The sequence below is a fragment of the Mya arenaria genome, chromosome 4, assembly GCF_026914265.1.
Source record: "Mya arenaria isolate MELC-2E11 chromosome 4, ASM2691426v1".
NCBI classification, from domain to species: Eukaryota; Metazoa; Mollusca; class Bivalvia; order Myida; family Myidae; genus Mya; species Mya arenaria.
In genome coordinates this window covers 43,239,261-43,254,435 of record NC_069125.1, presented here as the reverse complement: position 1 = coordinate 43,254,435, position 15,175 = coordinate 43,239,261, and the positions used below count along the sequence as shown (strand labels likewise).

Sequence of the window (15,175 nt, the reverse complement as noted above, 5' to 3'; positions counted from 1 at the left end):
TTCTGACTTGTACATCTTACTTTCGTTATTGCAAATGTCATCTGTATCAATATGTAATTTTTGCTTTAATGCCCTTCCATAAGGATATTGAATTTATGAAATGCTTTCTGTTGATTTAAAGAAATTTATCAACGAAATGAAAATAGCTATCACACTGTTGCAATCACTGATATTAAAAACACGAGGATATAGGTATTTATAATACGATTTCTTAAATGACGTTACGTTGGCATGCAGTATGACGCGATTTTTCGAAGAATAAACTACAATTAAATGTCTCATCATATGCCTTTGAGTCATTTCATAAAGTTATAAAATATTGGTTTCAGTGAAAGGTCGCAATATATGTCACATCATGTACACCAAAAGTAAATATTTCATTCGTGGGTACGCCACTCGTGGAATACAGCTTTTGATGCTCACTCGCTGAAATAAATTACAATCTTACACGGAAACAAACAATTATCCTCTGCATATTTTACCTCGTGAATAACAAAAGTAAATATTGAAAAACCTTAATAGTTAAAATAAACAACCATGATTGAACGCCTGAAACATATCTGCAATACCCGATTAACAATTTTCTGATAATTAAAGCCAAAATGTTCATGTTCATGATTTTACGAGGAATGCTATCAGAAAATTAATCGCATGGCATCCGGCTTATGAAAATACTAGTTATATAATTATTAAAATTTTCATATTGTTATCCATACGAAAAAACAATCGTCGCTTATCTTCTGGTAATATAAACCAGGGTCTCAAAATTAAATAAATTAACTAATAATTGAATATCTGTCTATTGGCTGGATTGAGATACTGTATATCTGTTTTAGTTTGTCTTTGTTTATTTTTATTCTAAAAGAACGGGGCCACATCAACGTTGTTACTTTGGCTTCTCGTGGCATCGTTCTATGTGGCGATTGACGCAGGTAAACCTGTACATTATCTATTGCTAAATCCTGATTCTGTTTAAATACAAAATGTATTTCTATGACGTTAACTTCGCAGGTACTTTCGGTATATTCATCAGTAACCAAATTACTGGAACTATTTATTTTTTATGATTTCTTAATTGTGTTGTTCATAGGCTTGGGTATCGCGTAAAATATAATAGTTCTCTTATCGCATATTTGAAATATACTGTGATATCTTAACCAGACTGAACACAAAATCGAAATGAAGCTTAGTCTACAATATTTATAAAAACATTATATTTTCGTTAGTTGCTCTCGGTGATTCCTGCTCAACCGACGACGAATGTACTAACACTGTCACAAACTCCGAGTGTGTAGATGAGGCAGACCCAAAAACATGTACATGTGTGGAAGGATATACACAACAGGATGCTGACTGCAAAGCAAGTATGTGGCATTACAAAATATTTTGTGAAAATTATGCAGTAATATTGTGCATTTAAGTCGAGTAATATAATTTATTGATATTATATTTTGAAGCGTGTTAAGATATGTGTTTAACGTACTACAGGGCAATAATGTTGAATTCTTAATCTTCAGTAGAACGTTTGTGAAGGATATTTTGGAAGAAAATTGTTCGGAAGTTTAGATAAAGTGTACAAAATATGAATACTTTCCCTTTACTGTTAATAGTTTTCATCTTGAAATTAATGGAAATCGGGCGGAAAAGGAAAAAAAACGAATAAAAAAAGCTCAAAAGCATGTCATGTCTCGAAGTCATCAAACTCACAAGGAGGTATTGTTTCAGAAATAACAGTAACCGGAGGAAAGCAGTAGACGGCAACTTTTATTTTATCCTTCTATATACATTTTTCATGGCAACTTTTAAGTGCTATTAAATGTGTAATTTTGCATCGAATGATCAAGAAAAACAAAACTAGTCATCTACAATTTATGATTGGTTTCTTACAAATACGAAATTTTCATCTCACGTTGGGCATAGTCGCGTGGGTTTAACTGCTGATGCGTTATGATCAACTTACATATATTCTTTATCGTAGAACACGATTTTCCAAACATTTTTGTATTAATATTGTATACAGTTTCTTGTGACAAACTAGTGTTGTGCCGATGATCGATTATAATCGGCAATTGATCGGAAAGGCCTACGTCGGCGACAATCGATAGTGAAATTTGAACAATCGATAATAGAAACAAGGGCCGTAACCGCTACCGACTACCAGTAGAAATTTGTCATATTAATGTTGAAATGTGTTAAGTTATCTAGATATTCTAATCAAGTCAGTAAGTCACTACAGTACCTTTTTACAAGTTTTCTTTGTAATTTAACTCCAAAAGGATTGATTCTCAACTTCTCATGTCTGTGATTTAAAAGTGATTTTTGAAAAAAAAAAATACCGTTTACTTCTTACCATGTAAGAATTTAGTTTTCTCAGTTTTCTGAAAAAAATGTTCTTGTTAAACAGATAGAATATTCAACTGCTTGGTGTACTTGTTACTGACTGATTATGAAAAAAAATGATATATTTATTTGTGTTTATTTTACACATGTATACAATACTAAATGTAAAACAAAAATAAAAGCTTGTGATCTCATGTTCTGATATAGTTACTTGTAAACACTAAAGGATAGTTGCGTTCTGAATAAATACTGTAATTTATGCAAAGAAATGTACAAAAAATATTGTAAGGGAACATTGGTGCTTAAAACTAAATAAAGACAATTTGATAACAGACTAACAAACACAAAAAAAAACACAAAACAAAGCATGTGCATTATGAAGTACCTCTAAGTACTCAACCTCAAAGATAGACAATACATTTGTCTGATAATGTAGTCTCAAAAACTCTGCAAATTAAAAGTATGTTAAAAAAAATAAGTGTTTAAAGTAATAAAGTAACATTTAGCCGCCTGTTAGTAACGCTTGTCAACAAAAGCTATATACACCAGCGTATGTAAGATTCCTTGTTGTCTGGCGGTTTTCTTTTTTATTTATTTCCTGACTGTATCGGCGTGGGTTCGCTCTTCATTTAAACCAGTTTGTTTGTTTTTATTTTATCCTTTAACTGTTTTGTTTTTTTGGCCGCTGAACTGATTGATCGACATTTTTGAAAAAAAGTTAAAAATGGATTCATAGTGATAATTTCGGCATAAAAGCAGTAAATATATCATTGTTTTGGAAGAATATTCATGTATACATGCTTTGAAATAGGATACCATTTTAGGCCGCTAAGCCGCTAGGCCACCAGGCCGCTAACTTCACGCCGCTAGGCCACTAAAGTGCTTGATCGACTTTTTGGAAAAAAACATATTTATAAACGCTTCAGATTGATAATTTGTGCATAAAACAATTAATGTATCATTGTTTTAGAAGAAGATGCATGTGTAAATGCTTTGAATAGAAACAATTTAAGGCCGCTATGTAAATGTATGAATAAAAAACATTGATTTATCATTGTTTTCCAAGAAAACGCATGAACAATGCTTTGCAATAGAGAAATAATTAGGTCGCCAGGCCGCTTGGCCGCTAACTTCACGCCATAGGCCGCTAACCTCACGTCGCTAGGCCGCTAACTTCACGTACATATCTAAGGTACACCATTAAAGGAACAACACCATACAAAGTACATGAGATAATCAGCGTATGTACATCGCATAGCGTCAAGCTCACAACTTGGTAAATGAATTAGCTATACAAGAGACTATGTCTGTAATGACTAATCTAAATTCTAAATATGATCATTATGATAATATATTCACACATTACACATTACATTGAATTCGTGAAACCAAACTCATCAATTTTACTTACCTCAAGAAATGGCCAAGTTGTTCGATAGCGACCGGTGCATGGATAGTTTCGATTTGATAAAACTTCATCTTTAAATTTCATTAGTTTAACATGCTGTATATTTTCGTTCGAATGCGATCACCCATTAATATTAACGACATGTTTTATATTTATGTTATATTTATGCCCACTTGGCTGTCTATCGTTGAATGTCTGTTACGATTCATAAAAGAAAAGAACTATGTGTGTTGTTTGCCTATTTGACTAGTGGGCCTTTTTCTTGTAGGCTCATTGTAATAAAATAAATTACATAACAATATGTTAACTTACTTGTATTTCCAAACAGAAATCGATGTGACTTGCGATGCTGAATCACAGTGCGTAGCCAACGCGGAATGGTCTACACATTTTTTTACCTTTTTCTTTGATTGAATGACGTAACGTTACAAAATCGTCAATTGTAAACATATTGTAAACGTTGTATGTTCGTCAACAAAACTTTCCTTTTAATGGAACATTTCTGTAAAGTCGGATGTTCATCTTGTACATTGAGGAAATTCCAACCAAATAAACTTCATTTAGTGTATAAATTAGTTTTAAAAAGTGATCGACGTCCAAGCTATATTAGAATACAAATATCATTCAATCTCAACGTTTTTAAACCCAAAATAACCACTGTTTCTATATGACTTCCAGTTTGCATATACTTAAAGTAACGGGGTTTTAGCTCACCAGAGCACGAAGTGCTCAAGGAGCTATTGTGATCGGTCTTTGTCCGGCGTCCGTCCGTCCGTCCGTCCGTCAGTCAGTCCGTCCGTCAACAATTGCTTAAAAACTTCTCCTCTGAAACTACCTGAGCAAATTCAATGAAACTTCACAGGAAGCTTTCTTGGGTGACCATCTACAAAAATTCAACAAGGGGTCACGATTGATCAACAACAACAACACCAAAATGGCCGACTTCCTGTTTTGCTTTAAAACACATCTATCTGAAAGTACCAGTCCGAATTCAAAGAAACTTTACAGGAAGCTTTCTTGGGTGACCTTCTAAAAACATACAACAAGGAGTCACGATTTATCAATAACAACAACAACAGCAACAACAATAAAATGGCTGACTTCCTGTTTTGCTTTAAAAACATCTACTCTGAAACTACTGCTCCAAATTCAATGAAACTTTACAGGAAGCTTTCTTGGGTGACCCTCTACAAAATACAACAAGGGGTCATGATTGATCAACAACAGCAACAAAATCAACAACAACAAAATGGCCAACTTCCTATTTTGCTTTAAAAAACATCTCCTCTAAAACTACCAGTCCAAATACAATTAAAGTTACAGAAAGCTTCATTGGGTGACCCTCTACAAAAATACACCAAAGGTCATGATTGATCAACAACAACAACAACAACAAAATGACAAAATGTTAAAATCTGATAGTTATGTTAAGTTTGCTCTTGAATCAAGGGCAGCAAGTCTTGCTATATGGTCTCCCATTTTGTTGGAGATTCCACTACTTTCTATTTTTAGAAACAAGTGAATATATTTCAAAATTCATTTAGTCTTCAACATAGTCACTTTAAGGAAATTATTGTCCATTTTTTAAGTTCATAGATTCGAATTATTATTATACACTTTATTCTTTAGAAGAAATTCCATTTTTACTTAATAATAAATTTAATAATCAGATTTTTCCATAGAACTTCATGTAGATTATTTTAAGCTATGATCTAATCTTTTGTGTGGAAAGTAAATAAGCCTTAATGCATCTAAAATTTAAAGAAAAATTTTGATTTTGATATGTGAAGGAAGGTGATGTTGACATAAATGGAAGAAGCAATGCTATTAGTGGAAGGTGCTGAATGTGTTCTGATATTTGATCATTAGAGCTTAAGGCAGTTTATTGATTTTATTGGATGGTGCACCGTTTGTTGTTTGTGTATCTATACTAACAGTTCTTTCAGTGTGCAAGCAATTTAACATAGTTTTGTCAGTGTGCAGGCAATTGAACGAAGTCCTGTGTGTATGTGCAGGCAATTGAACAAAGTCCTGTCAGTATACGCAGGTATCTGTACCAAGTGCTGTCAGTGTGCAGTCAATTATCAAGTCATGTCAGTGTGCAGGCAACTATATAAAATCCTGTCAGTGTGCAGATATGATATTCAATTATGTCAGTGTGCAGTCAATCATCAAGTCCTGTCAGTGTGCAGGCAACTGAACGAAATCCTGTCAATGTGCATTAAACCACCAAGTCCTGTCAGTGTGTCGGAACCCTTTACAAGTCCTGTCAGTGTGAGGGCAACTGTGACAAGTCCTGTCAGTGATTATCCTGGCAAAATGATTGATCAGTATGTTTTTCAATATTCTTTGAAAACTCAAATCGACTTTGATTCCGAATAAAAATCATTTCGTAGACAAAAGTGTACACTTAAAAGACGCTTACGCTTAATTGTGAAAGCGGTTGGAAATGAACCATAAATGTCGCAAGACAAATGGGATGTTTATTCATAAAGCCAATAAAATTGTAAATAGGCAATCATTTAGTATTAGGCTTAATTATTAAGAGTATTAATAGACCAACTACAGCCACACATCCAATACACACTCCCTGTGTCAGATTTTGCGCTGACAATATTTCAACCAATGAGGCTTACTCCGCAAATTCTAAATCATAATTTGATTTCTTGTCATCTAACTATTGCATAAAGAGACTATTTTAAATTGGCAAATTGCAGCTTACGGGGAGGGAGGATACCTGGTCCGAATGCATGTTTCAGCATAGTTTACTAACTTTCAAAGACAACAATCTTAGACCTCAAACCTTAAATTTGACAGTGTGCAACGTCACATAATAATCAAGAAAATGCAAGCATTTCACAAAACAAATTAATTGCAGACAAAGGAATTGGAGATGTATGCAGCACGACTGATGATATATGTACCACTGTGGGCACGGCGTGTGTTGCTGACGGTGGGAGTACAAGCACAACAAAGTGTCTCTGTAATGGAGACTACGTGGCTAATGCTAATAACAACGGTTGTCTGAAGAGTAAGAACACTTATATTACTTTCTCAGAATTTCATTCATAATCAATAATTTCAAATGCATAGGGTTGACTTAACAAACACACTACAGTGACAAACTTACTAATACCCATGTTGAAAGCGGTGAGTGGGGAGTTCTACTTTAAAACGACTAATAAAATAGTATTTCTGTGTAATTAAACCCATTGCCAACTTCCAAACGTCAAATTATTTCTCAAACCCTTTCAAATTGCACTAAAGCATTACGGAATTTACATTTATATTATTTATATTACGACTCCATAATATTTATGAATTTTGAATTGCCATAATTTATGTTTAGCTTGTGGGTCAAAATGTGTTTACTGTTTTAAGAAATTGATTTTATCTTATACTTTGATTAAAAGTTCCTACTGCGATCACCAATTAATGTTAACCACATTTTTTATATTTATGTTATATTTATGCCCATTTGGCTATCTATTGTTGAATGTCTGTTATGAATCATAAAAGAAAAAGAACTATATGTGCTGTTTGACCGTTTGACTAGTGGGCCTTTTCTTGTAGGCTCATTGTAATAAAATAAATTACATAACAATATGTTAACTTACTTGTATTTCCAAACAGAAATCGATGTGACTTGCGATGCTGAATCACAGTGCGTAGCCAACGCGGAATGGTCTACACATATTTTTACCTTTTTCTTTGATTGAATGACGTAACGTTACAAAATCGTCAATTGTAAACATATTGTAAACGTTGTATGTTCGTCAACAAAACTTTCCTTTAAATGGAACATTTCTGTAAAGTCGGATGTTCATCTTGTACATTGAGGAAATTCCAACCAAATAAACTTCATTTAGTGTATAAACTAGTTTTAAAAAGTGATCGACGTCCAAGCTATATTAGAATACAAATATCATTCAATCTCAACGTTTTTAAACCCAAAATAACCACTGTTTCTATATGACTTCCAGTTTGCATATACTTAAAGTAACGGGGTTTTAGCTCACCAGAGCACGAAGTGCTCAAGGAGCTATTGTGATCGGTCTTTGTCCGGCGTCCGTCCGTCCGTCCGTCCGTCAGTCAGTCCGTCCGTCAACAATTGCTTAAAAACTTCTCCTCTGAAACTACCTGAGCAAATTCAATGAAACTTCACAGGAAGCTTTCTTGGGTGACCATCTACAAAAATTCAACAAGGGGTCACGATTGATCAACAACAACAACACCAAAATGGCCGACTTCCTGTTTTGCTTTAAAACACATCTATCTGAAAGTACCAGTCCGAATTCAAAGAAACTTTACAGGAAGCTTTCTTGGGTGACCTTCTAAAAACATACAACATGGAGTCACGATTTATCAATAACAACAACAACAACAGCAACAACAATAAAATGGCTGACTTCCTGTTTTGCTTTAAAAACATCTACTCTGAAACTACTGCTCCAAATTCAATGAAACTTTACAGGAAGCTTTCTTGGGTGACCCTCTACAAAATACAACAAGGGGTCATGATTGATCAACAACAGCAACAAAATCAACAACAACAAAATGGCCAACTTCCTATTTTGCTTTAAAAAACATCTCCTCTAAAACTACCAGTCCAAATACAATTAAAGTTACAGAAAGCTTCATTGGGTGACCCTCTACAAAAATACACCAAAGGTCATGATTGATCAACAACAACATCAACAACAAAATGGCAAAATGTTAAAATCTGATAGTTATGTTAAGTTTGCTCTTGAATCAAGGGCAGCAAGTCTTGCTATATGGTCTCCCATTTTGTTGGAGATTCCACTACTTTCTATTTTTAGAAACAAGTGAATATATTTCAAATTTCATTTAGTCTTCAACATAGTCACTTTAAGGAAATTATTGTCCATTTTTTGAGTTCATAGATTCGAATTATTATTATACACTTTATTCTTTAGAAGAAATTCCATTTTTACTTAATAATAAATTTAATAATCAGATTTTTCCATAGAACTTCATGTAGATTATTTTAAGCTATGATCTAATCTTTTGTGTGGAAAGTAAATAAGCCTTAATGCATCTAAAATTTAAAGAAATATTTTGATTTTGATATGTGAAGGAAGGTGATGTTGACATAAATGGAAGAAGCAATGCTATTAGTGGAAGGTGCTGAATGTGTTCTGATATTTGATCATTAGAGCTTAAGGCAGTTTATTGATTTTATTGGATGGTGCACCGTTTGTTGTTTGTGTATCTATACTAACAGTTCTTTCAGTGTGCAAGCAATTTAACATAGTTTTGTCAGTGTGCAGGCAATTGAACGAAGTCCTGTGTGTATGTGCAGGCAATTGAACAAAGTCCTGTCAGTATACGCAGGTATCTGTACCAAGTGCTGTCAGTGTGCAGTCAATTATCAAGTCATGTCAGTGTGCAGGCAACTATATAAAATCCTGTCAGTGTGCAGATATGATATTCAATTATGTCAGTGTGCAGTCAATCATCAAGTCCTGTCAGTGTGCAGGCAACTGAACGAAATCCTGTCAATGTGCATTAAACCACCAAGTCCTGTCAGTGTGTCGGAACCCTTTACAAGTCCTGTCAGTGTGAGGGCAACTGTGACAAGTCCTGTCAGTGATTATCCTGGCAAAATGATTGATCAGTATGTTTTTCAATATTCTTTGAAAACTCAAATCGACTTTGATTCCGAATAAAAATCATTTCGTAGACAAAAGTGTACACTTAAAAGACGCTTACGCTTAATTGTGAAAGCGGTTGGAAATGAACCATAAATGTCGCAAGACAAATGGGATGTTTATTCATAAAGCCAATAAAATTGTAAATAGGCAATCATTTAGTATTAGGCTTAATTATTAAGAGTATTAATAGACCAACTACAGCCACACATCCAATACACACTCCCTGTGTCAGATTTTGCGCTGACAATATTTCAACCAATGAGGCTTACTCCGCAAATTCTAAATCATAATTTGATTTCTTGTCATCTAACTATTGCATAAAGAGACTATTTTAAATTGGCAAATTGCAGCTTACGGGGAGGGAGGATACCTGGTCCGAATGCATGTTTCAGCATAGTTTACTAACTTTCAAAGACAACAATCTTAGACCTCAAACCTTAAATTTGACAGTGTGCAACGTCACATAATAATCAAGAAAATGCAAGCATTTCACAAAACAAATTAATTGCAGACAAAGGAATTGGAGATGTATGCAGCACGACTGATGATATATGTACCACTGTGGGCACGGCGTGTGTTGCTGACGGTGGGAGTACAAGCACAACAAAGTGTCTCTGTAATGGAGACTACGTGGCTAATGCTAATAACAACGGTTGTCTGAAGAGTAAGAACACTTATATTACTTTCTCAGAATTTAATTCATAATCAATAATTTCAAATGCATAGGGTTGACTTAACAAACACACTACAGTGACAAACTTACTAATACCCATGTTGAAAGCGGTGAGTGGGGAGTTCTACTTTAAAACGACTAATAAAATAATATTTCTGTGTAATTAAACCCATTGCCAACTTCCAAACGTCAAATTATTTCTCAAACCCTTTCAAATTGCACTTAAGCATTACGGAATTTACATTTATATTATTTATATTACGACTCCATAATATTTATGAATTTTGAATTGCCATAATTTATGTTTAGCTTGTGGGTCAAAATGTGTTTACTGTTTTAAGAAATTGGTTTTATCTTATACTTTGATTAAAAGTTCCTACTGCGATCACCAATTAATGTTAACCACATTTTTTTATATTTATGTTATATTTATGCCCATTTGGCTATCTATTGTTGAATGTCTGTTATGAATCATAAAAGAAAAAGAACTATATGTGCTGTTTGACCGTTTGACTAGTGGGCCTTTTCTTGTAGGCTCATTGTTATAAAATAAATTACATAACAATATGTTAACTTACTTGTATTTCCAAACAGAAATCGATGTGACTTGCGATGCTGAATCACAGTGCGTAGCCAACGCGGAATGTTCGGATACATGTCAGTGTTTGACAGACTTCACCTCGAATGCCGACAAAACAAAATGTCTCAACAGTGAGTGGTTTACACATTTTTTTTACCTTTTTCTTTGATTGAATGACGTAACGTTACAAAATCGTCAATTGTAAACATATTGTAAACGTTGTATGTTCGTCAACAAAACTTTCCTTTAAATGGAACATTTCTGTAAAGTCGGATGTTCATCTTGTACATTGAGGAAATTCCAACCAAATAGACTTCATTTAGTGTATAAATTAGTTTTAAAAAGTGATCGACGTCCAAGCTATATTAGAATACAAATATTCAATATCAACGTTTTTAAACCCAAAATAACCACTGTTTCTATATGACTTCCAGTTTGCATATACTTAAAGTAACGGGGTTTTAGTTCACCAGAGCACGGAGTGCTCAAGGAGCTATTGTGATCGGTCTTTGTCCGGCGTCCGTCCGTCAGTCCGTCCGTCAGTCAGTCAGTCAGTCAGTCCGTCCGTCAACAATTGCTTAAAAAACTTCTCCTCTGAAACTACCTGGGCAAATTCAATGAAACTTCACAGGAAGCTTTCTTGGGTGACCATCTACAAAAATTGAACAAGGGGTCACGATTGATCAACAACAACAACACCAAAATGGCCGACTTCCTGTTTTGCTTTAAAATACATCTTTTCTGAAAGTACCAGTCCGAATTCAAAGAAACTTTACAGGAAGCTTTCTTGGGTGACCTTCTAAAAACATACAACAAGGAGTCACGATTTATCAATAACAACAACAACAGCAACAACAATAAAATGGCTGACTTCCTGTTTTGCTTTAAAAACATCTACTCTGAAACTACTGCTCCAAATTCAATGAAACTTTACAGGAAGCTTTCTTGGGTGACCCTCTACAAAATACACCAAAGGTCATGATTGATCAACAACAACAATAACAACAACAAAATGGCAAAATGTTAAAATCTGATAGTTATGTTAAGTTTGCTCTTGAAGCAAGGGCAGCAAGTCTTGCTATATGGTCTCCCTTTCTGTTGGAGATTCCACTACCTTCTATTTTTAGTAACAAGGGAATATATTTCAAATTTCATTTAGTCTTCAACATAGTCACTTTAAGGAAATTATACACTTTATTCTTTAGAAGAAATTCCATTTTTACTTAATAATAAATTTAATAATCAGATTTTTCCATTGAACTTCATGTAGATTATTTTAAGCTATGATCTAATCTTTTGTGTGGAAAGTAAATAAGCCTTAATGCATCTAAAATTTAAAGAAAATTTTTGATTTTGATATGTGAAGGAAGATGATGTTGACATAGATGGAAGAAGCAATGCTATTAGTGGAAGGTGTCATGGTAATATTTACTAAAAAAATATCAGCGCTCGCAATAGGCAACACATCCGATTTTTTGAATTCTACTTTTACATTGATTGTCATGAAGCTGTTATGAGAGCATAACTGTTAGCATATTAAAAGTGTTAAAACTATAACATTTTAAAATACTATGTTGTTATTTGGACTTATTAATGTATTTGTTTTATACTGACAACTGGTTGTGAGGTTGATATTTTTAAAATCGGTTTAACCTCTTAGTTAAATATTTTCTTCACCGACCGTTTCAAGGCGGGAGCCCTAATATGTATTCATAACTTTGTTTAAATATTTTATGTGATATGTGCGCATTGTATTGTTTTGTTGTGTCTCTTGTTTAGTGGGCCTTTCATTCTCGTACCTTTAAACAAGCTCTATTTTATAGTTTTCACTTCCGGGTTCGATCTTGTATTACTCTGTTTTGAGTTTGTCAATTGTATAACATTTGTAAGTTGTGTGTCTGGTAGACATGTATGTTAAACTTGTTGTATGCATTATAATTGATGTTTCTTTTCCACTTATCAGACTTGGGCACATCATGCGAATCAACAAGTGTGTGCGCAGCCGATGGTGTATGTGATATAAACTCTGACTCCCCGACATGTGCTATCGGTATGTTGAATGTCTCTATTTCGACCTTATTTAACAGATCTAAAAAATAACATGTTTCATGACGTGCTTTGAAGTATATTAAAGGAATGAATTGCGGGGTTGATGTCATTATCGGGGTATGAACGCAATTGGGTTGGTCAATGTGTGTGGAGTCAGAAGGACTCAACGCGTACTTTGACCAACCCAATTGCGTTCATATCCCCGATAGTGACATCAACCCCGCAATTCATTCCTTATATTTACACCAATAGTTCATTATTTTTTTCAAGAATTGTTAAAAAAATTCTTCATTTCATTTGAGAAAACCTTTCAGTTATCCGTTCTTACCCATTCTGTAAATAGAACGACCCGACTATAACCGGAAACATTTTTTCAAATGACGTCACAATAACGCGGGAAAAGATCAACCACTTGAAATCACTTTAAAACGTAAAATTGAGACACTTCTGGTACCATTATATTTAAAATAAAATAAACTAACACTTTTAAAAATGTTGATCTATATTTTACGGGATCTGCAGACACAATACAACCAAAAACAAGATCAATAGCTTTCAGGTATATTGTTATGCAATGAATTACGATCCGAACATATCCGAAGATGTTGCGTTCATCGATTGATGAACGCAATTGCCGAAAGGCAGTTTATTTAAGGAATGAAAGTTGAGGTGTAAATATACGTGTAATGGCATAGACAATAACTTAGACATTTTGATATAAGCGCACAGAATATACAGTTTAGTTAGACTTATATGAACTATATGCATTTGCTTTAAGGGAGTGGTGGATCATGTGATGCGGATTCCAAGTGTGTAGCTCACTCAGAGTGTACAGAGAAAACATGCACCTGCACTAACGGAGACGCTGATGAAACATCGAAACTGTGTCCATCCCGAGGCGGCGGTGGGTATAAATGCATAGTTTTACAAAATACAAGAAACAGTCTATTTGTTGCGTTTGTTGGTGTTAACTTATAACCGTTGACGTGTTTCTTGTAAATGTTGTTCTTCGTTTGTGTTAGTATTTTGGCGTCCATTAGGTTTATTCGTGTATAGCGTACTTGTCTAATACTTTGTCCTTTCTCTATTCATTTTGCAGGTCTACGTGAAACGTCTTCAGTGCTTGTAGTGACGGTGTGCCTCTGGTTGAATCTGTTCTGACCGCAACCGGACGACTGCAGAAATTACTCTCTGTGATACTTGAAACTTCATGTTTTATGAAAATATTTATTCATCTTTTCATTTTATGTTTTGTTTAAAAAAGTTTTCATTTTTATATTCCCGGATTTTGCATATGATTTCAAACAATATGAGTATATGCAAATGTAAAAAAACACATGGGATGCACAATATTAGTCAGTTCAAGTCAATTCAAAGTTGTATTAGGCCAGACCAAATTCGTCTTTGAACGGCTTTACTGCACATACTCTGAGAAAATCTCAGCAATAGTATTTCTTCAATGTTTAACGAACTGCTTTATTTTTTAACTTTTAAGCTAATAAAGATAATTAAATAAATCCGAAGAAAGATATATATTGATATACTTGAATATGAAAACAACGCTTTCTTGCAAAGAAACGTTGAAATAAATCAAGCAAAAATGTTTTTGGACGTGTACTAACTAATGTTCAGCATTTTCATTCCAAATATTAATTGTAAAGAAAAAGTATGTTTGCTTTCGCCTGCTCTAAACTAAATAAGAAATTTGTTCGTTTATGTTCCTTTCGACCTCTTGCTACAATTTGTTCAGCCAAAAACAATTGGTTTGCCTGATCGCATATTTAACTAGCATATAGCATATATTCAAACACAAACACACATACTAAATGGCATTTCATGATGTGTTTAATTTGAAATATAAAATTGAATAACATATAATAAGCAGAAATTTTTCATTAGAGTTATTGAAATTATTTTTTGCCAAATTTCCATGACGTTATTAGCATATTCAAAACGTTAAGTCCTTACCATAACATTTATAGCCACGTTTATGTCCTTAAAATGAAATTTACAAATTCTGAAGGAAACATCATCAATGGTAAATGGTTGCATATCGCGACAACGACCGATCAAAAAAGTGTTTTAAATTAACGAACCCTTTTCATATTGGACTTTTTTGAATATTTATTTGTGACATTGCTCATATTGCCAGCGCATGATAACTGCCAAAAATTAAATATTCGACAGGTAAACGTAAAACGGTGTTATTGTATCACTACGAATGGTTTTACTTTCGTTTAATTTTAAGATATCGGTTGGTTACCCAAATCATTACATCTGCATGCATTTTTGTGGTTTAACATAGGCATATTATTTAAACACAAAACGATTCAAAAATTATTTTAGAAAAAATATTATCAAAATATTAGTTTTGTTTATGATAAAATGCAGTAATGTCAAACATAATCAATGAAAACCATTTACATAGTTATATATAATTCTAGTGTAGT

General features: G+C 33.7%; 1 protein-coding gene across 1 annotated transcript; it reads left to right on the top strand.

Annotated features, from left to right (window-relative positions):
* Positions 1 to 983: 983 nt before the first annotated feature.
* Positions 984 to 13,886, top strand: LOC128230825 (prion-like-(Q/N-rich) domain-bearing protein 25). The gene is made up of 8 exons (XM_052943268.1): positions 984 to 1,011; positions 1,227 to 1,364; positions 6,627 to 6,779; positions 9,935 to 10,087; positions 10,691 to 10,807; positions 12,640 to 12,726; positions 13,504 to 13,629; positions 13,825 to 13,886. Exons 1-8 carry the CDS (start codon positions 984 to 986, stop codon positions 13,884 to 13,886), a joined length of 864 nt encoding a protein of 287 aa, XP_052799228.1.
* Positions 13,887 to 15,175: the final 1,289 nt, after the last annotated feature.